General features: G+C 43.8%; 1 protein-coding gene across 1 annotated transcript in view; it reads right to left on the reverse strand.

Annotated features, from left to right (window-relative positions):
• Positions 1-23475, reverse strand: part of LOC115156457 (potassium/sodium hyperpolarization-activated cyclic nucleotide-gated channel 2) — a 116691-nt gene that overhangs the window by 41895 nt on the left and 51321 nt on the right. The window contains exon 5 of the mRNA XM_029703880.1: positions 9459-9605. Within this exon, the coding sequence (XP_029559740.1) occupies positions 9459-9605 (147 nt within the window). The remainder of the gene's footprint in view (positions 1-9458; positions 9606-23475) is intronic.

Genomic DNA, 23475 nt, shown 5'->3' on the forward strand with positions numbered 1-23475 from the left:
GTATTTGATACCATTCCATTCATTCCCCTCCAGTCATTACCAGGAGTTCGTCCTCCCCAATTAAGGTGCCACCAACCTCCTGTGGTGGTTAACTGTGCCCCTATGTGTTCTTCCACTGGTATTCATTGAGATATTAACTGTAAGTCATTTTGGACCCTATTAGCCTGTAGAGATAACGTAGAGATAACGTAGAGATAACGTGACCACCCCCAACAGTTGAAAAACACTTTAAGTGAAGTGTGTAACTTACCATTGTCAGAATAAAAAAGTTGTCAGGTATACCCAGAATATAACACACACGAATCAATGAAGGACATGACTGCCAATGCGCTCATCTTTTTATTGCACAACAATGACTCATTTTGTTAGGAACGCTTAACAACATTCCACCGACCGACAGACCACTTTTGAGAGAGACCAGAGCCTGGCTCTGAGTTCTGGACCAGCTGAGAGAGAGAGAGTGTAGGACAGCCGTATACCCCGTCCCAAAGCCACCTTTAGGTCCTACCTCTATGCACTTATGTTCATCTGAAAGGATTGGGTAGGTGGAAGTATTGTGGTGGAAGTTCCAGCAAGCCTATCAAAGGAAAGAGTGGAGCTATTACCATATTGATACATCTATCCACTCCTTGCAGATAGTCACTATATGTGAAGTACTTAGGAGTAGGGGTTAGGGGTCAGTTTGGGGTTGGACACAGATATCAGCTCAGACAGAGTACAGTATGGAGTTCAGTGGAGTGTTAAAGTACTTTAACCCTTACAGACCCAAACACAAGCTGAGCCTGAAGGGCTTTAAGACAACCTCAATGGGGAGCGACAAACACTGAGTGACAACGAGAGAAATTTGTTTTGTTTTTTCATTGCCAGATGAGGATAAACTACAGTGGCTGGAATATAGAATTCCACTTGAGTTCTGAGAACCTTTGTACTGGAACCACTGTTAGGAAGGCTAGCTGCAGTGATGTAGAAGCTCTTTTGACAAAAGATTCCAAAATAAACTGCTTTTTCAGACGACAGCTCTCAGATTGCAATTGTGTCTGTTTCTGCTTGAGTGGGCCTGAAGACCTAGCTTGGTGTTCTCAAGTGGGACCAACAATGTAGAAGGAAAGGCACAGGCGCACACACACACACACACACACACACACACACCACAACACAACCCACACACACACACACACCACACACACACACACACACACACACACACACACACCACACACCACACACACACAGTCCTAAAGCAGAGAGAAGGCTTAGATTAGCAGGCTACAGTAGCTACAACACTAAGGTATAATAATTGTCAGACTAGTTGACATTTTAAATCATTGTAGTTGGTTACACAGAAATGTCTAGATTTGAAGGTCCCACGAGGAATTATCAACCAAACATCCCCTCTAGGTCAGAAGCAAATACATTGGTTAGTCAAACAGACAGATATGAGAAACAGGAATCAAGCTTGGTACTGCTGCTTCTCCCCTGGTCTTCAGATTAACAGTTTTGGGGTGTCCATTTTCATTTGAATGATTCTTGATTTGAGTTCAGTTGTCCACAAACACTGTTTGTTGTCTAAGGTGATATCTAGACTGCGTAAACTCCACGAAAAAGCTTGTTTTGAGTTCACCCTCTCATTGTAGAAAATGTTTGGATTACACCAGATTGTGGCACAAACGACAATGTACCTCCATAACTCTGTGTGTGTCACACATACAGTAGATGAGTAGAGTACAGCGCGCATGGTGTTTGAAGGCTCAAACCAACAAAAATGTGTAATTTTGTTTCCCAAACCAGGGAAATTGATATATACTGACATTGTCATTTTAATTCAGCAGTACTATTCTTTAGCTAACATTTGTACATATATTGCAAGTTGAAAATAAAAACACATATTTGCATTTCTACAAGCATGTACATACCACAAAAAGACTATGTGGAAACTAGATATACAAGGCACAAGGTACAGTATATGCTGTCCATGTGCATTGGGGCAAACTGTAAACAAAAACAAGAACAACAACAAAACAAACAAACATAAAATACACTGATATGCTAAGACATCAACACTAAGGTATTCAGTACCCTTAACATCTTCCATATCTGGTACGGCAAAAATGTGAGATTTTAAACTGAGATAACCGTCTCTCAATAATCGTTGGTTGGTTTCAAGCTTATGGGGGAATCTCACTTGCAAGTCTCTTTTTCACCGAGAACAAAAGCAACAGTAAATGAACAGTAAGACTTTACTTGAATACGCCATCTTAAAACTTGCACAACACTGTCTTATATATAACAGATGCAAGGGATTCAAGAAAGAGCTTGTCAATTCACTGAGGTGTCATTCATTGATCAAGAGTCATGCTGGGTGCATGGGAACTCTTGCACTGAAACAGATGATATTGCCTGAACATAGCAGTTTTTTCTCTGACCTTTTTGTCACTGACTGTGGACAATCATTCAAATCTTTACAAATAATATCAGCACAGTCCTTATAGCAGCTTAGTAGGGAAACTCGGGAATCGCACATACAAGGAATAGGTAAGAGGACCAATTGATTGCAATGACACAGCATTGAAGCGCACAACCAGAGTTCACTCATTTGGACTTAACTCATTCATAATTGTATAGGCATTTTGCCATGCACTTTTCCCATGGGAGAAAACAGCAGTCATTGTAGTAATATGTTGGGGACTATGATCTGACTTAAAATATGTGACATGTGACAGTTAAAAACGATAGGCTCAAAGCATTAGGTTTCGATATGTGGCTCAGAATATAAGTGATAAACTTGTCTATAATAATATTTGTTATCGAGAGATCCATAATTTAGTGAAATTTAGGTCAAATCAATAGTGAACTAATAAGGAATCAATAAAACCATACAGATGTACAGTAACTGTATCTAGGTCAAATCAATAGTGAGCCAATAAGGAATCAATAAAACCATACAGATGTACAGTAACTGTATCTAGGTCAAATCAATAGTGAACTAATAAGGAATCAATAAAACCATACAGATGTACAGTAACTGTATCTAGGTCAAATCAATAGTGAACCAATAAGGAATCGATAAAACCATACAGATGTGGGATCTTAATTTGACCCTGCTTCTCACAGCAGGAAAATGATCCTTCAGCAAGACAACATTTTAATTATTATGTGTATTATAATTAATTGATTTTTTTGTAGGTGTTTTTCGTTATGGAAAAATGTGTCTGAAATTCAAAAGTGGAAATTACAAACTTTAGAAGTCTTTTTAAACTTTGAAAACACTACAATTTGCATTTCCTGTTGCCCAGGAATATTCTCTGTGACAACAATGGGATCAAATTAAGATAGCAGATCTGTATATCTTTCCGGAAGGTGGTAAACCTGAGTGAAATGTCCATCATCATAAAAGTTCAAAGCTTCAAAAGTCAGAAATGGTACGACAACTCAGCTGCCAATTTTCTCCCAGATTTCTCCCAAAGATATTATTAGGTTAACCAGATGTGACCGTTGTAAAATACTGAAGCTGTGATTTCCCCTTTGCATTAAAAAGTCATAATGTGACACAATGTGCTTAATGTTGAGCTCAATTTTGCTGTGTTGCTTTGAACCAAAGAGTCAGTTCTCAGTGACAAACTGAAAATGGTTTCAACTCTCTGTCCTACATCCAATCATTTAAAAAAGTGTATTGTCTTGTCATAGAACAGAGAATGGGGTAACACACAGTTTACACAAAGAACACACCCAGACCAGAGAATCAATAAAACTAAGAAACATTGCACAAACATTCAGCGACACAATCCCCCTTCGCATCGTCACCCAGAATAATTTCGGTCCTTGTATTTACATGGCAGTTTATTTCTGATTAGCTTTCTTCCCCCTCATATGGCATACATTCAGCAAGAGAAGGCTTTGAAGTACACCAGGATTAGAATCATTAGAATATTTATAATCAATGTCACAACCCCCGCCACAACCATGAATTTTGAGAACTAAATAGGATTGTTGAAGAATAAATCATTTTCGTACAGACATTCGTAGAGTTTGAGATTCGAAGGAGCTGTATCACTTGCTCAATATACATACAACACCAAAACACACAGGTGAAGACATACTTTCCTCCTCTGCCCCACACATTTCCCATTGGCATGCATTCTGTCAATTAGTTAGTCTTTCTTTACAACATACAATATACTTTAAATGGACTTTAAAGTGACAGTTTGGGGGAGTTGATTTCCATAACTCCATTCCGGAATCCTCAGGTGACCCTGAACCAGTTTGAAACCAGTTTGAAACCAGTTTGAAACCAGTTTGAAACCAGTTTGCCTCATTTGATCCACAAAATAATGACATCCACTCACTTCCTCTGACATTTTTGGTTAAGATAACAACGTGGTCACTGGATTACAAGAACACAACATGTGAAGCCACGGCAGCTGCTGGATTCTTTAAGGTTTCACAGTAAAAATAAAGAAATGAGTTACCTGTACAGCATATGTATATACATTTTATATATATTTAAATATATAGGCGGGGTAAAAGTATTGCAGAATTATATTGCATGTATTAATCAATAAACCTGGACGAAACAAGCAAGTATACAGTATGGGTTGTTTGCGATGGTTCTTTTTGATAAAGCTCAGATGATTTACCACCATTTTTGCCTCCAGGGTCACGATCAGTATATTTCTGCTGACATGACAAGTGGATATCTTTCCAGACACATTTAGTTGGACAGAGAAGCTGGGAAATATTGCCTGTGCCATTGCCAGCAAATCCAACCAACCAGGCCTGACAACGTCGTGTAAAGATATGAGTACACATGTCAGCTCTCTTGGAAAAACAAAATGGAACCAAAAACATGCACCAACTCACACACGCACACCCACACAAACACACACACACACACACACACACACACACACACACACACCACACACACACACACACACACACACAACACACACACACACACACACCACACAAACACCCACACACACACCACACCACACACACACACCACCACACACACACACACACAAACCAAATATATGGCTTCTAAACTTGGAATCAAGGCAGTTGAATAAATGGCATTTTTTTTCTTTTTAGTTGATACAGACACAACCAAACTTTGTGTTTAAGCTCAACTTTGGTTTGGAGTAGTTACATAAGATATTACCTTTCGGTATTTTTTTTGTAATATTTTAACTATTTACACATCGATGTAAGATCGACCAGCGGTCTAAAACACTACCTTCACTACTATTTTAAACAATATGAAGAGCAATGTATTTATTTTGCTACAACAGCGTTTACAGAAAAAAGGACACCAAAAACACATTCTGAAAGCGTAAAATGTCATCATTGTCATTTGATTCAAGTCCCTGATTTTGCGTTTTTAAGTCCAGCTCCTGCTAGATTGCATTGTATGGATTCTACACAGTATGCAACAGTTACATTAATTATGTTGTTTCTCAATATCTTTACAATAAAGACAGCAATATAGGTGTTTGGAAGCAGAGTGTAAGGGGTGATACTAAGACTACAGGTGCTGGCATAGTAGATTAGTCCAGTCCCACCTTTGTTAAACTAGTTTAATTGATTCGACTCTCCAAGTCACACGAGCCAAAGAGTTCCTCTTTCCTCTTTGTTGACTCCGACCGACACACAGGACATTAGAATGACTGACGGTGTGGCCCATATGAAGCCAGCCAGGTCAGTAAGGAAGCCGACCAGTCAGGTCATCCAGACAGAGATAACAGACGTTTAGATTCACCCATGTGAAGAAGGCCTCTCTCCTGCAGCTCTCATAGGGTCACAAGTTGGAAGACAGCCGGTTCCGGGCTGAGTCTAACTCCGGTATGCTAACGATCGAATCCTTCTTAGGAGCTCCAGAGGCCGGGAGCCCCGACCCAGCCGCCGCTGCAGCCGCCCCCATCCCGGGTGCTCTCCTGGGGGAGGAGTGGAGGCGAAGGCCACCCGCTGTGGAACTCCCCGCGGGTCTCCCCCCAACCTGGACCCCCACCCCAGAGGGCCCAGGCTGGCTGGGGTGAGTGGGCTGAGGGGGGCCAATGGAGGGGAGGAGGCGTGGGTGGATGGGTGGGTAGATGGGGAGGGCTGGGGCCGGCAGGAGGGGTTCCATCCTGAGGTAGGGAGAGTTGGGAGGCGGAGAGGACACGGGCGTCTTGGCTCAGGGTGCCTGAGTGGAGCGAGTGGGTGCTTTTGTGTGAGGAGGGCCTCTGGATGGTGTGCGTGGGGCTGGGAACGTGGTGCTGCACCAGGGACAGCTGAGACCCAGACGGCCCCGCTCCCCCCATGTACTGGAATGTCCGTCCTGGATGCGCCAGAGGGCTCTGGACTGGTGGGCTGGAAATAGCTGACCCAAACACTCCTGTTGCATGAGCCATCTGTGGTGGCTGGGACTGGAGAGGAGATGCGGAAACAGGGCTCTGTGACAGGCTATGGACCACCTGGAACCTCCGCAACATGCGGGGGGACTGCAGCGTCCCTGACCCAGACGCTGACCCTGGCCCCATCGGACCTGGCCCCATCCCCATCCCCATCGGCATACCCATCGGCCCCATCCCCATCCCCGGCATCCCCATTCCCCCCATCGGCCCCATCCCCTGGGGCAGAAGCTCATGGCCACAGCCTGCTGGAGGCTGGCGAGGGCCCCGACCCCGGATGGGCCTGCGGGGGAGAACATGCCCCCAGGGACGGAGGACGTCATGGACATGGTGCGGGGTCTCTGGAGGTCCACCAGTTTGACCATTTCACGATCGTACTTAACAATCTCCTGGATCATCTCATTCCATGGTTGTTGAAAAACGCCGGAGTTGAGGTCGGTGCTGCACTTTGTGCATCAGAATGGAGTTCTTCTTGCCTGTGATGGAGTGAGGAGGAGGATAAAAGTAGAACAGAATGAGGTAATGAGAGTAAACAATGGAGGAGGAGGAGGAACAGGACAGTATTTTCTATCCTTCAAACTAGGTATATTGTTTTGGCAAGAAGCATGCTATAGGAAAATACTGACTACAAGAGGGTCACAGTGTCACTTCATCAATTAAAGGAAGAGTCACCCATTTTGAATGTTAATATATTTTATGCATCTCTGAGCGATGTTCTATCGATTCTGGGGTCATTTAATGTTTTTGTGTTTCCTGAGCTATTGTCGTTTAAGCAGGCAGAAATACAGCCGGTATGACAAGTTTGCCTTATATAATGAATATCGCACATAGATAACTAAATAACTAAATAACATTCAAATGGGGTGAGTCTTTCCTTTGTCCTGTATAGAGCATGCTGAAGCAACACCATAACTCAGCTCAATGCTCGTGCTAGGAGTTATCTTCATAGATAAGTTTGCATCTGCTACTTCTAAGAGGGAGTCCAACATAAAAGGTCAAATAAAGATGTGATATCAATACGGAATATTAGGGTAAGATGTGAAGATGAATTCTCAATAAAGACAGTGTCACGCCCGAAGCCCTGGTTTTATCCTCTACTCTCCTGTGAAACTAACAGGTGCACCACTTGATAAATCTGGCCCGTCCCTATTGATTGGACCACTGTTGTGTCTGGCAAACAGTGGGGAATGCAGCATCTGTGGAACCACCTGGGTACCACTAGCGCGGAAAACTACTATCCTACAGGTAGTTGTTGTTCTCTTTATAGGAAAGAGAAGCAGTACAACTAGGGCCCTATTTTACTACTTTAAAATGCATCCTTCTTTCTTATTTCCCTTGGGATCTAACACAATGGATTGTTGAAAGTTCACGGATCTACTACTGTCAGATCAGTGATTACTCTAAGGCAGGGAGTGAGGGAAGGTGCATTAGTACAGGGCCCAGAGCTCTCTTCAGTACCTATGCGGATCCGTCGGTCGATGGCCCACGGTCTCAAAGGCCCGTCTCATCATGGGGTACTCCTCTAGCACCTCATTAAAGTTGTCCACTGACAGGGAGTAGAGACGGCAGTACGTCTCCGCTCTGACGCTGGCCGTGCGCCGACCCCGCGTCAGCAAACAGATCTCTGATAGAGGGAGACAGGGTCAGGAAACACAGAGATCCAGCAAAATGTCTCAGAGATACAATATATTCATGTTCTATTTCATTATCTGTAAAATATACTGTACAACCCACCCATTATCTGTTTCACTACCAGTTGTTGGGATTGTGGTACACTTCCAATAAAGTTGTGCTAGTTTTCAAAGCCGAGGGACGCATGAATCCCACAAAGCAGTGGGTATTCTGCTCCAGAAAACTCCAGTGATATCATTATGTCTAATATGAATTGTTCGCTGAATTAAATGAAAGTCTGTGTGTATTGTGATTCAGGCCCATACCTCCAAAGTAGGAGCCATCAGAGAGCTTCATTCCCAGGGTTCCCTTGGTGATGACGTTACAGACTCCGTGCTGGATAAAGTACATCTTCTTGCCAATGGTGCCTCTCTGATGATGTAATCACGAGGCTGGAAGACCTCAAAGCGGAGCATGATCAGCATGGCTGTCACAAAGTTGGGCTCTGCGTTGGCGAACAGCGGCATGGACGCCACCAGCTTACGGCAGTTGAAATTGACAATTTCCTGATGATTGGATAGACAACGTTTGTTAGTAAAATATTTCAAAATCACTATATCCACAAATGATTCACATTTATGTTTTTTCTTTAGAAATTATTGCTTATGGGTACGTTCATGTGTGTGTAAAATATTACTGTTCTCAGATTTTTTATTAATAAGATTTTCGATGTGTATGAAAATGTTTTTTTGCTAAATGCTGTACCATTGGTTAGCTGGAATGGAATGTTTGTATCCTGTATATTTGACCTGTGTATGAACACACTTACAGTAAGTCGCTCTGGATAAGAGCATCTGCTAAATGACTCAAATGTCAAATGTAAATGTTACACATACAGGTCTCAAATTATTGTATTTATAATATCGTTGTAACATTTCTATATTTCTTCATTCCTTTCTTAGAATTGGGGGAATTGTGTGTATTGTTTAGTAATGGCAGGTATTATTGCAGTGTTGGAGCTACAAATATAAGCATATATAAATGTTTTATATTGATGTCATACATTTAGCATTTCTACATTTCTTTATAAAAATGTAGTTATTTGTACATTTGACTGTGTAAAACCTAGCAGTACTACTTATTTTTCTGAGAGTGAGGCGGATATATAGCATTTTGCAACAGAAAAGTTGATTATATGTGTCTCTGAAATAAACCATCAAGTGATGGATTTTAAACAAAGACATGTCTGTCATTAAACCATGCCATGATTAGATAGAGAAAAAACACACCAATCTCTTTCATCATTTCTTTCAACAATAAAAGCTCATTTCCCAGCATTTCTGAAAATGGATATATAGCGTTTTGGAAGGAAACTCTTAAAATGTTTTTAAATGGTTGTGTGTGTGTGTGTGTGTCTGTTCATGGTGTGCCTGTTTAGGTAGGAACTCAGAGACCCACCTCTCTGAGTGGTTCGTTCAGTTCCTCCAGGATGCTGTCTTCATCAAACATCTTCCCCTGGTACCGGTGCTCATAATAGTCATGGATTTTCTGTCGGAAGTCGGATGGCAGCTTGTGGAAGGACATATACTGCTCCACTTGTTTGTACTGTAGAGAGAAATCGAGTCAACGTGCTATCTAGAACCAGAAAGGGTTCTATCTAGAACCAAAAAGGGTTCTTCAACTATCCTTATAGGAGAACCCTTTGAAGGACCCTTTTTGATACCAGCTAGAACCATTTTGAGTTCCAAGTAGAACACCTTCCACAGAGGGTTCTACATAGAACCCAAAATAGTTCTACCTGGAACCAAAAAGGGTTCTACCTGGAACCAAAAAGGGTTGTCCTATGGGGACAGCTGATTCATTATTTGTATCTAAGAGTGTAGAGCTTAAACTGACTCTTTGGAGTGGTTCGACCATTCCATCATGAAAAAAAAGGGAGACCCATTACCAAAGTGGATGGTGGACAGGCCACGGTGAAAACTAAGGTCTGGTTTTCCAGACAAAGATTAAGCCTATTCTGGACTAAAAAACATGCTAAATGGAGCATCTTTCTAGCCAAGGACTAGTGCTTTCTAGTCTAGGACTAGTGCTTTCTAGTCTAGGACTAAGTCTACTCTGTCTGGGAAATCAGCTCCAAAGCTATGCATTACTAAATCAATGGAGTGTATCAGGTGGTGTATAACTGGCATGGTGTTTGATCTCAACCCTCCTCAGGATGCCAGTCTGCCAGTCAGGAAGACATAGATGTGGTTGTAAAGCTGTTGAGCTGTGGGAGATGGAGAGATTCCTCTGTGCACTTTTATGTCAGCATCCGTGCAATTCAGCCCACGTCAAACAGGGAAGCTGTCTCATAAACATGTCCACTCCACCCAGCACTCATAAAGCCTTCACAAATATACACAGGCCTGGGTCTTAACTGGCACTGACACGTCAAAACCCACACACATACGGGCAGACACACGCACACACACACACACACACACACAGACAGACAGACAGACAGACAGACAGACAGACAGACAGACAGACAGACAGACAGACAGACAGACAGACAGACAGACAGACAGACAGACAGACAGATGAATTAACTGTTTTCCTTCCCTTCTTTCTCAAACCATTAAACATTTACAAAAACAGAATCTCTTTCATAATTTCAGAGAAAATAGTATAAACTATGCAAATCTGGAATGTGTACCCTTATGAACACCTTACTGATTGTAATATATATTATATATGCTTTTATCCAAAGCGACTTACAGTCATGCCTGCATACATTTAACATATGGGTGGTCCAGGGAATCAAACCCACTACCCTGGGGTTACAAGCACCATGCTCTACCAACTGAGCTACATATTAAGGTCTAGCAATAGAGTGTTAATAACGGCCTTATTCATGATCTACTAGACGGGAGCACCATAAAGGTTTACCATACCCCATTTCACCCTACGCTTTCATCTCTGCCACATCCACCAAGAAGAAGCCATATCATTCTAACAAGCTCAGTTGAATAATTCAAAGGCAAAATAAAGAAGTGAAGTCTCCCATGGGTGATGAAAGCTTTTCCCTAACTTATGCTGTTACATAATGAGATGCTGCGTCAGTGCTGCTGCTCTCTGACAGGCAGGCTAAACTGAAGCTGTGGTGGCATAGGTAGGTGTTGCTGACGTAGTGTGTGTGGGTGTGTGGGGGGGGAGGGTGTTGCTGACGTAGAAACAGCCCAGGACTTGCTGGTGATGCTGATAGGCTAACCATCATAACAACAGGACCTGCTGGTGATGCTGATAGGCTAACCATCATAACAACAGGACCTGCTGGTGATGCTGATAGGCTAACCATCATAACAACAGGACCTGGTGAGGATGGATCAGTCATTGCCTGTGTCTGAAATAGTACCCTTTGCCTATATAGTGCACTACTTTTGACCAGGGCTCATAGGGCTTTGGTCAGAAGTAATGCACTATATGGGGAATAGGGTGCCATTTTAGACACAGCCAGTGTTCCCATTGTGGTGAGACCATAGAAATGGAATATGTAGAATGGAGTAGTTGTAACATAGATACCAGTAGTTCTATTATTTACAGGATTTATATGATTATACCAAGAAAACATGATGTTCAGTTGAACAACTTGAATAGTGGTATCCCAGAGCTTAAAATGTCCATTCCAATGAGGATTTCATGTGGATAATGGTACTGTAATACCCACACCTACTGCTACTCCCAGTTTCAGCATCAACCATATCCCTCTTTGCCTTCTCTGATTGGTGGGTGATGTAGAGGTCATGGGTCAAACCTGTCCCCAGGGATTTAGACTCCTAAGTACAGGAGAATGAAGCAACAAAACACTATCTGTTTGGCTGCTGATTGGCTTAAATAGCTGCGGTTTAATGACCTGCTTTTGGAAAACATGTCCAGGTGCCAGATTGATTTTTACAACCTGACAGCTCTCCAAAGTTATTGAGAAATGAGAGAAAGGGTTAGCCAATGAGCCACAGCGCTCGGAGGGGGACTGACAAACATCCAAAGAGGGTCAAAATGACATCCATTTTCTGTGTCACTGACTGGCCCATATGCTGCAGCTAAACAGTGTGAGAGATGACATCTTGATGTAGCCTAAACATTGGCGTTCATGGATTTCTGTTTAGCACTTGGTGGTGGAATAGTTCTCCATTCACTATTGACAGCATGATGGACAATGTTCTATCACTTTTACTTCTACCCAGGGGCATAAAATGGGGAACAAACTGTGTGTGACACTATTTATCCCTTACAGTTAAACACAAAAATAGTAAAAATCCAATGAAAGTAAATGGAAATAGATATGTCATAGCGATTATCAATTCAACACAACCCCCCGGTCTGCTCCAGTGACACAAGTGACATCAGCGACACTTATACGTCTCTGCAGCATCTATCTTTAAAGCTGTTTCATCTCAACCCCCCCCATGGCCTCCCCCTATCCCTCTCCTCTCTACCCTGTCCTCTCCCCTCAGTCCTCGCTCCCCACCATGAGGAATTCTAATTTGGGTTCAGTGCGGACAGCCTTTCAGATATATCATTAATTCACTGCATTCCGGCCTAAATCACTTCATTATAATACAAAGCACATCTAGCAGTGAGTGAGAGGCTGGTGACAGCCAAGTCAAAGCCTGTCTCCCTGTCTCCCATCCCGCCAGAGAAGATGTGAGCAGAGGTAAAACAACATCAAAGTCACTACTGCTGTGTTAATTGGATTTTTACGGAATCAGAAAAATACTGAGATTGACTCTGAGAGAGCTAATGGCCACGGGATGTTGGCCTGTGCAAGTCTTCCATTTTGTTTTATATTTTCCTCCATCGAATGTCTGAATATGTTTACGTACATCTATGAGCTACCGTCTTTAAAAAAAGGGAGTTCCAAAAGGATTATTTGGCTGTCCCCATAGGATAACCATTTTTGGTTTCCATGTAGAACCCTCTGTGGAAAGGGTTCTACAGGGAACCCAAAAGGTTTTTAATTGGAACCCAAAAGGGTTCTTCAAAGCGTTCTCCTATGAGGACAGCCGAAGAACCCTTTTAGGTTCTAGAGAGCACCTTTTCTCTAAAAGTGCGCGTACTGATATTTAACCCTCTATATACAGTAAGAACTAATGATGGCCACAGTAGATCCTAACTCAGTCTGAGCAATGGAGGTGGTCAGAGACTTGATTTGTGTCTGAGAGAAGACAGCCCACATGAAAAAAGACTACAGTTTAGAATCCTATAGTAAACTGTAGTATACTCTAGAATACTACACTGAGTGTACAAAACATTAGGAACACCTTCCTAATATTTAGTTGCACCCCCTTTTGCCCTCAGAACAGGATCGCTTCGTCAGGACATGGACTCTACAAGGTGTCAAAAGCGTTCAGGGATGCTGGCCCACGTTGACTCCAATGCTTTCCAACAGTTGTATCAAGTTGGCTGGATGTCCTTTGGGTGGTGGACCATTCTTGATACTTACAGGAAACGGTTGAGTGTGAAAAACCCAGCAGTGCTGCAGTTCTTGACACACTCAAACCGGTGCACCTGGCACCTACTAGCATACCCTGTTCAAAGGCAGTTCAATATTTTGTCTTGCCCATTTACCCTTTGAATCCCACATATACACAATCCATGTCTCAATTGTTTCAAGGCTTAAAAATCCTTCTTTAACCTGTCTCCTCCCCTTCATCTACACTGATTGAAGTGGATTTAACAAGTGACATCCGTAAGGGGTCATAGCTTTCAACTGGATTCACCTGGTCAGTCTATGTCAAGGAACTAGGTCTTCTTAATGTTTTGTACACTCACTGTACTATCCATCGATCATGTGTAGTACTTACTATAGAATGTTGTAGTACACTGTAGAATACTATAGTAAATACTACAATATTATCCGGAAGAAAAAAACCCAGTGTAGTAAATATTACAGTAATGCCCATTCCCCTCCCCAATATTGCAATTTGTGGCACCCATGTGAGAAACCTACATGCCAAGTTTAGACCATAGCTGTGTTCGAGTACTCATACTAACCGCACTAACCATACTATTTGTGATGTGATTTGAGTGTATAGTATGCTTATTGGTCATAGTATGGTTATAGTTAGTATGCCAATTATTACAGGGGCTGAGTCACTGGCTTACTGGTGCTCTTCCATGCCGTCCCTAGAAGGGGTGCGTCACTTGAGTAGGTTGAGTCACTGACGTGGTCTTCCTGTCTGGGTTGGCGCCCCCCCTTGGGTTGTGCCGTGGCGGAGATCTTTGTGGGCTATACTCGGCCTTGTCTCAAGTTGGTGATTGAAGATATCCCTCTACTGGTGTGGGGGCTGTGCTTTGGCAAAGTGGGTGGGGTTATATCCTGCCTGTTTGGCCCTGTCCGGGGGTATCATCGGATGGGGCCACAGTGTCTCCTGACCCCTCCTGTCTCAGCCTCCAGTATTTATGCTGCAGTAGTTTATGTGTCGGGGGGCTAGGGTCAGTCTGTTATATCTGGAGTATTTCTCCTGTCTTATCTGGTGTCCTGTGTGAATTTAAGTATGCTCTCTCTAATTCTCTCTTTCTTTCTTTCTTTCTTTCTTTCTTTTCTTTCTTTTTTCTTTTCTTTCTTTCTTTCTTTCTTTTTTCTCTTTTTTTTCTTTTCTTTCTTTCTTTTTTCTCTTTTTTCTCTTTTCTTTCTTTCTTTCTCTCTCTCTCTCGGAGGACCTGAGCCCTAGGACCATGCCTCAGAACTATCAGGCATGATGACTCCTTGCTGTCCCCAGTCCACCTGGTCGTGCTGCTGCTCCAGTTTCAACTGTTCTGCCCGCGGCTATGGAACCCTGACCTGTTCACCGGACGTGCTACCTGTCCCAGACCTGCTGTTTTCAACTCTCTAGAGACAGCAGGAGCGGTAGAGATACTCTCAATGATCGGCTATGAAAAGCCAGCTGACATTTACTCTTGAGGTGCTGACTTGTTGCACCCTCGACAACTACTGTGATTATTATTATTTGACCATGCTGGTCATTTATGAACATTTGAACATCTTGGCCATGTTCTGTTATAATCTCCACCCGGCACAGCCAGAAGAAGGACTGGCCACCCCTCATAGCCTGGTTCCTCTGTAGGTTTCTTCCTGGGTTTTGGCCTTTCTAGGGAGTTTTTCCTAGCAACCGTGCTTCTACACCTGCATTGCTTGCTGTTTGGGGTTTTAGGCTGGGTTTCTGTACAGCACTTATCAGCTGATGTAAGAAGGGCTATATAAATACATTTGATTTGATTTGAAAAGTTCCCGGATGTCATACTAAATTCGGCCAAAATATGAAGTAGACACGCAGAGGACACTATTTCTGTACTTTAGGGCCCATAATGTAATTCTTCTGGAAATGGGCGTGGCTTCACATCGTTTTCAGATTTGAAGAAAATGGAGGAAAATCTGCAACGAGTAGAACGAGAGCTGATACAAATTCATTGCTTTAACTAATTATGACAAATGTTAAGAACATGTTGAGCAATGTAATAAAGTAATGACCTTTCAAATAAGTTACCTTACACATTATGTTGTCTGACAATTTGTTAGCTACGCTGTCCTTATAAACCACATAACATATTACAGCAGTATATGTACCGGTATGTTAGCTAACGTTAGTTGGCTACTTATATGTACCGGTATGTTAGCTAACGTTAGTTAGCTACTTATATGTACCGGTATGTTACCTAATGTTAGTTGGCTACTTATATGTACCGGAATGTTAGCTAACGTTAGTTGGCAACTTATATGTTCTGGAATGTTAGCTAACGTTAGTTGGCTACTTATATGTACCGGTATGTTAGCTAACGTTAGTTGGCTACTTATATGTACCGGTATGTTAGCTAATGTTAGTTGGCTACTTATATGTACCGGTATGTTAGCTAATGTTAGTTGGCTACTTATACATCAAACCTGCCAGTATATTAACTATAAATTATCTAACTACCCAATGTTTATTGACTTGATTATTCCCATTATTCTTAGCTTAGCTAAATGGTATAGTCGTTGTGCGTTCTCAACAGACATTCGGGTGCTTTCGTAAATTCGCTCTGGCTATCTACTCCGATTTCAGAGCACTCTCGTCTGAGTGTACCAGAGCGCAGAATAATGAATTTACGAGCGCTCAACACCAGTTGAATATGGCCAGTGTCAGTAAACGTTGGCAAAAAAGCGTAATTAAATTGTGCCAGCAGCACAGTTACAGTCACCAACTCTCTGGATAACATGAAAACTGCCTAACCAGCTCTGATAGGACGAGAAAAATGGTCAGAGTCAGATGTTCTCTCATTTGTGTCTGGAAGAAGCTAGCAAGCTAGCCAATGTTAGCTTGGGTGCTTGACTGCCATTGTAAGGTCAGAACGCTCAAATCAACCCAACTCCTGGGCCAGAGCATCCAGTGTGTGCTCGGAGAGCGAAACGCCCTGAATTTAACAAACGGACAATCTGACAAGGCTCTGAATTTACGAGCGCACTCTGGCACTCCACATTGAATGAACACACCCAAAGTCGTAAAATGTCTGACTAGTCATGTGTTATGCTAACTAGCTAGCAAGAGGTTGCATAGCAACAGCATTAACTTCCGGTAGACAGGCGAAGAGCTAGTACGCTCAACTGAAAGCATACTGTTCATTTACAGTATACTAAAATTAAGTAATAGTATATAGTATGTAGTATATACTCATTAAATATGTAGTATACAGTATGTTAGTATGGGTATTCGAGCATAGCGCATGTATTGTGTTCTCTACTGTTTATAGAAAAGAGCAGAAGCTTTGAACCATCCGTTCAGACCCCAGTCCTACCTACCTACAGGTTATGGAAATGTTTTAGTATTTCTTCAGTAGGTTTCCTGAAGGAGAAAGCCTCCACCTCTATGTCAAAGACAATCAATCAAAAACACTACAGTAAATACTACAGTAATGTCCGCAAAAACACTACTGTAAATACTACAGTATATTACAGTCAGCAAAAATATTACATGAATTACTATGGTATATACTACAGTTTTATTTTACTACATAATTTATACTATAATTAACTGTAAATACTACAGTATACTACAGTAAATGCAACGGTAAGGTATGCAAAAACACTGCATGAATATTATTATAGTATTTATACCATAGTATACTATAGTCATTTTTTGTGGGAGATCACTTCTGTGGCTGACATGTAAACAAACCTCTATCCTCTTACATGCTTCAGGCAACACAGCTTGGGCTGTGAAAGACCTCTGCTGAGTACTAAGCTACTATACTGTCCAGCCTTTAGGGTGACCAATCCTGCACTACCACACCTGATTAATCCAATGACTCTCGGCTGATTCATTGGATTAGGTGTTTCAATGCTGGGCCATGCACCCACTTCATCTGTCCAGGACCAAGATGGGCTAGTGGCCATCCCCCTGTGCTACAGTGTGAACCCACAGAGAGCGACTGACTCCACTCTCATCAGGGGCAGAAGGTTTAAATGTCTCTCAGTAATAGTTGGAGGCATAGCGAATTCCTCCAGCCGAGAGCAGCTTCACTGGACTGACAGTTTCTTTTCTGGGTGTTTTAATAAACACACGGTGGTCCTCAGCTCAGAAACCATAATCCCTAGCAGAGCAGAGTCGTCGGAAAAACTGACAGCAGATCATGAGGAGTAGAAAGTTTCTATTGGAATGTACTGACCTGGCCTCTCTGCAATGCATGGTGGAGTGGTAAAATGGATTAGACAGAGAGTTATTAAAGAGACCAGGAAATACAAATGAGAGACAAACTACTACAACTCTTTCAGTTCCATTCAGTGGGAAGAGTTCCATTATGGTCCAAGTGCAGTTTGACATGGATGCCTAATCCTCCTTCCTTTGATTCAAGGTGGGATAAAAAGATTCCATTCACCTGTTCAAGACGTTCTAGAACACCAATATTCTGATAAGATTGCATTTGTAAAACCAGTCACTCTCTGTTGTAAAACCAGTCACTCTCTGTTGTAAAATCAGCCACTCTCTGCTGTAAAACCAGTCACTGTCTGCTGTAAAACCAGTCACTGTCTGCTGTAAAACCAGCTACCTGGCAGGTTGTTCATCTCCCCCTGGGAGATACCATTCCTCACCGATGAGACACACCGTGTATCACACAGAGAGCTTTTAGCACCCGTTGCCCAGGGCACGAGAAGAAGGATGAAGGGTAATGGAGAACCATCTCATTGCAGATCTAATAGAGGTGAAATACAACGAGTAGGATTGGTAACAAAATGTGATCCAATATGATTTACAACTAGGTAATTACATTTCGCTCCTCATAGGAAAGACCTTGAAATGAAATGAAAAGTAGCATTGCCGTAACAGAGGATATTCCCAGACAAAAATGACTATTATTGTCCTGACATCTCTGACTATGGCCCAAAATCGCATAGAAAAGGTATGTGTAAGAGGCAAGCGACTTCAGACCATCTATAGCCCATAAGTCTTCTCCTCTTCCCCTCCTCCCCTCCCCCTTGCTCGGTTCCCCGTAGTGGCCAGTTAGCACTGCACCTCTCAAGGACACAGCCAACAGAGAGAGGGAAGGAGAGAGAGAGAGAGAGAGAGAGAGCGAGAGAGAGAGAGAGAGAGAGAAGGACAGGGAGAGAGTGAGAGAGAGTGAGAGAGAGAGAGAGAAAGAAAGAAAGAAAGAAAGACAGGGAGAAAGAGAAGGACAGGGAGAGAGAGAGAGGTAGAGAGAGAGAGCGAGAGAGCGATAGATGATAGATAGATAGATGATAGATCGATAGATAGATAGATAGATAGATAGATAATGATAGATAGATAGATAGATAGATAGATATAGATAGATGATATATAGATAGATAGATAGATAGATAGATAGATAGATAGATAGATAGATAAGGGGAGAAAGAGAAGTACCAGGGAGAGAGAGAGAGCACGAGAGAAGGACAGTAGAAGAAGAGGCAGGGAGGGGGAGAGAGAGAGAGAGAGAGAAGTAGAGAGAGGTAGACAGAACAGAAAGAGAGAGACCGAGAAGAAGATAGAGAATGGAAGGGAAGCACAGAGGGAGTGGGATGAGAGCAACAACGTGTGTGAGAGAGAGAGATTGAGAGAGAGAGATTGAGAGAGAGAGATTGAGTGGGAGAGGCTGGAAAGGGAGAGAGGGGGCCATGGTGGGGACTCACCTGTCAGGAACGACATTGGCAGCAGGTCTGCTGCCTCCTCAATTCTGCTGCTGCCCAGAGGGACGTCATATCTCCCACTCCACCTTTCCCTCCTCTTCCACATCTGCCTCCCTCCCCTTAACCACCCCCCTGCTACCCCCGAGCCCGCGCAACGCGGCTCTACCTGGGTGAACACACCCGCTCACTGTCCGATTGGCTGCTGAGAGGTAGGAAGCACTACCCCAGCTCGACAACCACAGAGACTCTGCTTGGAGACAGGAGCAGGGCTTGTGTTGCTAACGCTGCTGCTAACACCAGAGGCGACACTACTGCAACACTACTCATTAACACTAGACTACAGCTTGCTGGCTGGGCTCTGCAGGTATCTACCTGGGATCTACAGAGAAACTATATGGTGTTATACTACTATACAACAGGTACTATCTGGTACCTATGTCAAAGATCAGTTTGTAGGCCACCTTACTACCGACTAGGTACAACCAAATGATGTCTAGTGGTTCAAAAATAAAATAAAGTAATTCTTACTTTACTTATAAATCACTACATGTTACATAGCTAATCATTTGTGAATTATTTTGCATAGCGGAAGCAATATGACGGGAAAGAATAGCCTAGCAGTGAAGGAACAATGGTAGTTAATTCATTCATTAATTTAGTAGTACTACTAATACACAGGAAATGAAGCTATAATTTCACTGCACCGTTCAGGCAACATGATCATCACCATAGTTAGAACACAACTGATTGTTGTTGAATCACTGCAGTAATCAGCATCATCATTAAAACGCTTTTCTGTCACATTCTGGAAGCAGCCCATTTAAAACTGCCACTCATCTGGGGAGCAAAATACATGCCCAAAGGACATCAAACAAACACTTCAGAGGACAGACACGTTTGTGATGGTTGGAGATCTGTCAGGGTGGAGATGTGTCAGGGTGGAGATGTATCAGGGTGGAGATGTGTCAGGGTGGAGATGTGTCAGGGTTGTGATGTGTCAGGGTGGAGATGTGTCAGGGTGGAGATGTATCAGGGTGGAGATGTGTCAGGGTGGAGATGTGTCAGGGTTGTGATGTGTCAGGGTGGAGATGTGTCAGGGTGGAGATGTGTCAGGGTTGTGATGTGTCAGGGTGGAGATGTGTCAGGGTGGAGATGTGTCAGGGTGGAGATGTGTCAGGGTAGAGATGTGTCAGGGTTGTGATGTGTCAGGGTGGAGATGTGTCAGGGTTGAGATGTGTCAGGGTTGTGATGTGTCAGGGTGGAGATGTGTCAGGATTGTGATGTGTCAGGGTGGAGATGTGTCAGGGTTGTGATGTGTCAGGGTGGAGATGTGTCAGGGTGGAGATGTGTCAGGGTGGAGATGTGTCAGGGTAGAGATGTGTCAGGGTTGTGATGTGTCAGGGTGGAGATGTGTCAGGGTTGAGATGTGTCAGGGTTGTGATGTGTCAGGGTGGAGATGTGCCAGGGTTGTGATGTGTCAGGGTGGAGATGTGTCAGGGTGGAGATGTATCAGGGTGGAGATGTGTCAGGGTGGAGATGTGTCAGGGTGGAGATGTGTCAGGGTTGTGATGTGTCAGGGTGGAGATGTGTCAGGGTGGAGATGTGTCAGGGTTGTGATGTGTCAGGGTGGAGATGTGTCAGGGTGGAGATGTGTCAGGGTGGAGATGTGTCAGGGTGGAGATGTATCAGGGTGGAGATGTATCAGGGTGGAGATGTGTCAGGGTGGAGATGTGTCAGGGTGGAGATGTGTCAAGGTGGAGATGTGTCAGGGTGGAGATGTGTCAAGGTGGAGATGTGTCAGGGTGGAGATGTGTCAGGGTTGTGATGTGTCAGGGTGGAGATGTGTCAGGGTGGAGATGTGTCAGGGTTGTGATGTGTCAGGGTGGAGATGTGTCAGGGTGGAGATGTGTCAGGGTTGTGATGTGTCAGGGTGGAGATGTGTCAGGGTGGAGATGTGTCAGGGTTGTGATGTGTCAGGGTGGAGATGTGTCAGGGTGGAGATGTGTCAGGGTTGTGATGTGTCAGGGTTGTGATGTGTCAGGGTTGTGATGTGTCAGGGTGGAGATGTGTTAGGGTGGAGATGTGTCATGGAAAGAGAGGATGGAGCTAGAAATAGGAATAGAGAGTCATTGGAGGTTTGAGTGATGCCATTCCCTTCCCCTGGCACTGCCTGTCCAAGATTTAAATGAGGGTTAGGTTTGTGGAAGTGCACAGATAGGGCTCTACCTGTGCAGAGTAAATACCCCTTTGCCCATCCAGTCTCCAAAGTGACATTTTGGGGTGGTGGTATATATATATATATACTGTCTCAAAAAAATAAAGGGAACACTTAAACAACACAATGTAACTCCAAGTCAATCACACTTCTGTGAAATCAAACTGTCCACTTAGGAAGCAACACTGATTGACAATAAATTTCACATGCTGTTGTGCAAATGGAATAGACAACAGGTGGAAATTATAGGCAATTAGCAAGACACCCCCAATAAAGGAGTTGTTCTGCAGGTGTTAACCACAGACCACTTCTCAGTTCCTATGCTTCCTGGCTGATGTTTTGGTCACTTTTGAATGCTGGCAGTGCTTTCACTCTAGTGGTAGCATGAGATGGAGTCTACAACCCACACAAAGTGGCTCAGGTAGTGCAGCTCATCCAGGATGGCACATCAATGCGAGCTGTGGCAAGAAGGTTTGCTGTGTCTGTCAGCGTAGTGTCCAGAGCATGGAGGCGCTACCAGGAGACAGGCCAGTACATCAGGAGACAGAGAGGAGGCCGTAGGAGGGCAACAACCCAGCAGCAGGACCGCTACCTCTGCCTTTGTGCAAGGAGGAGCACTGCCAGAGCCCTGCAAAATGACCTCCAGCAGGCCACAAATGTGCATGTGTCTGCTCAAACGGTCAGAACAGACTCCATGAGGGGTGGTATGAGGGCCCGACGTCCACAGGTGGGGGTTGTGCTTACAGCCCAACACCGTGCAGGACGTTTGGCATTTGCCAGAGAACACCAAGATTGGCAAATTCGCCACTGGCGCCCTGTGCTCTTCACAGATGAAAGCAGGTTCACACTGAGCACATGTGACAGAGTCTGGAGACGCGGTGGAGAACGTTCTGCTGCCTGCAACATCCTCCAGCATGACTGGTTTGGCGGTGGGTCAGTCATTGTGTGGGGTGGCATTTCTTTGGGGGGCCGCACAGCCCTCCATGTGCTCGCCAGAGGTAGCCTGACTGCCATTAGGTACCGAGATGAGATCCTCAGACCCCTTGTGAGACATATGCTGGTGCGGTTGGCCCTGGGTTCCTCCTAATGCAAGACAATGCTAGACCTCATGTGGCCTGGAGTGTGTCAGCAGTTCCTGCAAGAGGAAGGCATTGATGCTATGGACTGGCCCGCCCGTTCCCCAGACCTGAATCCAATTGAGCACATCTGGGACATCATGTCTCGCTCCATCCACCAACGCCACGTTGCACCACAGACTGTCCAGGAGTTGGCGGATGCTTTAGTCCAGGTCTGGGAGGAGATCCCTCAGGAGACCATCCGCCACCTCATCAGGAGCATGCCCAGGCGTTGTAGGGAGGTCATACAGGCACGTGGAGGCCACACACACTACTGAGCCTCATTTTGACTTGTTTTAAGGACATTACATCAAAGTTGGATCAGCCTGTAGTGTGGTTTTCCACTTTAATCTTGAGTGTGACTCCAAATCCAGACCTCCATGGGTTGATAAATTGGATTTCCATTGATTATTTTTGTGTGATTTTGTTGTCAGCACATTCAACTATGTAAAGAAAAAAGTATTTAATATGATTATTTCATTCATTCAGATCTAGGATGTGTTATTTTAGTGTTCCCTTTATTTTTTTGAGCAGTATATATATATTATACCACCACCCAAAATGTCACTTTGGAGACTGGATGGGCAAAGGGGTATTTTTTTAGTGTACATTTTTTGTCATTGTTTTTGTTCAGATCCCATTGTCCGCAAATTGTCAACAGTTCGCCACACCACACCCCATCCGTTGGTTGCGCCTGTTGATCTACCCTGTACAGAGATTGCACACGCCCAGTTTCACCTTTTCCCAGTCTGACCTGTACAGAGATTGCACACGCCCAGTTTCACCTTTTCCCAGTCTGACCTGTACAGAGATTGCACACGCCCAGTTTCACCTTTCCCCAGTCTGACCTGTACAGAGATTGCACACGCCCAGTTTCACCTTTTCCCAGTCTGACCTGTACAGAGATTGCACACGCCCAGTTTCGCCTTTTCCCAGTCTGACCTGTACAGAGATTGCGCATGCCTGGTGTCCAAACATGCGTGGCTT

Source organism: Salmo trutta, chromosome 21, assembly GCF_901001165.1.
Source record: "Salmo trutta chromosome 21, fSalTru1.1, whole genome shotgun sequence".
Lineage (NCBI taxonomy): Eukaryota > Metazoa > Chordata > Actinopteri > Salmoniformes > Salmonidae > Salmo > Salmo trutta.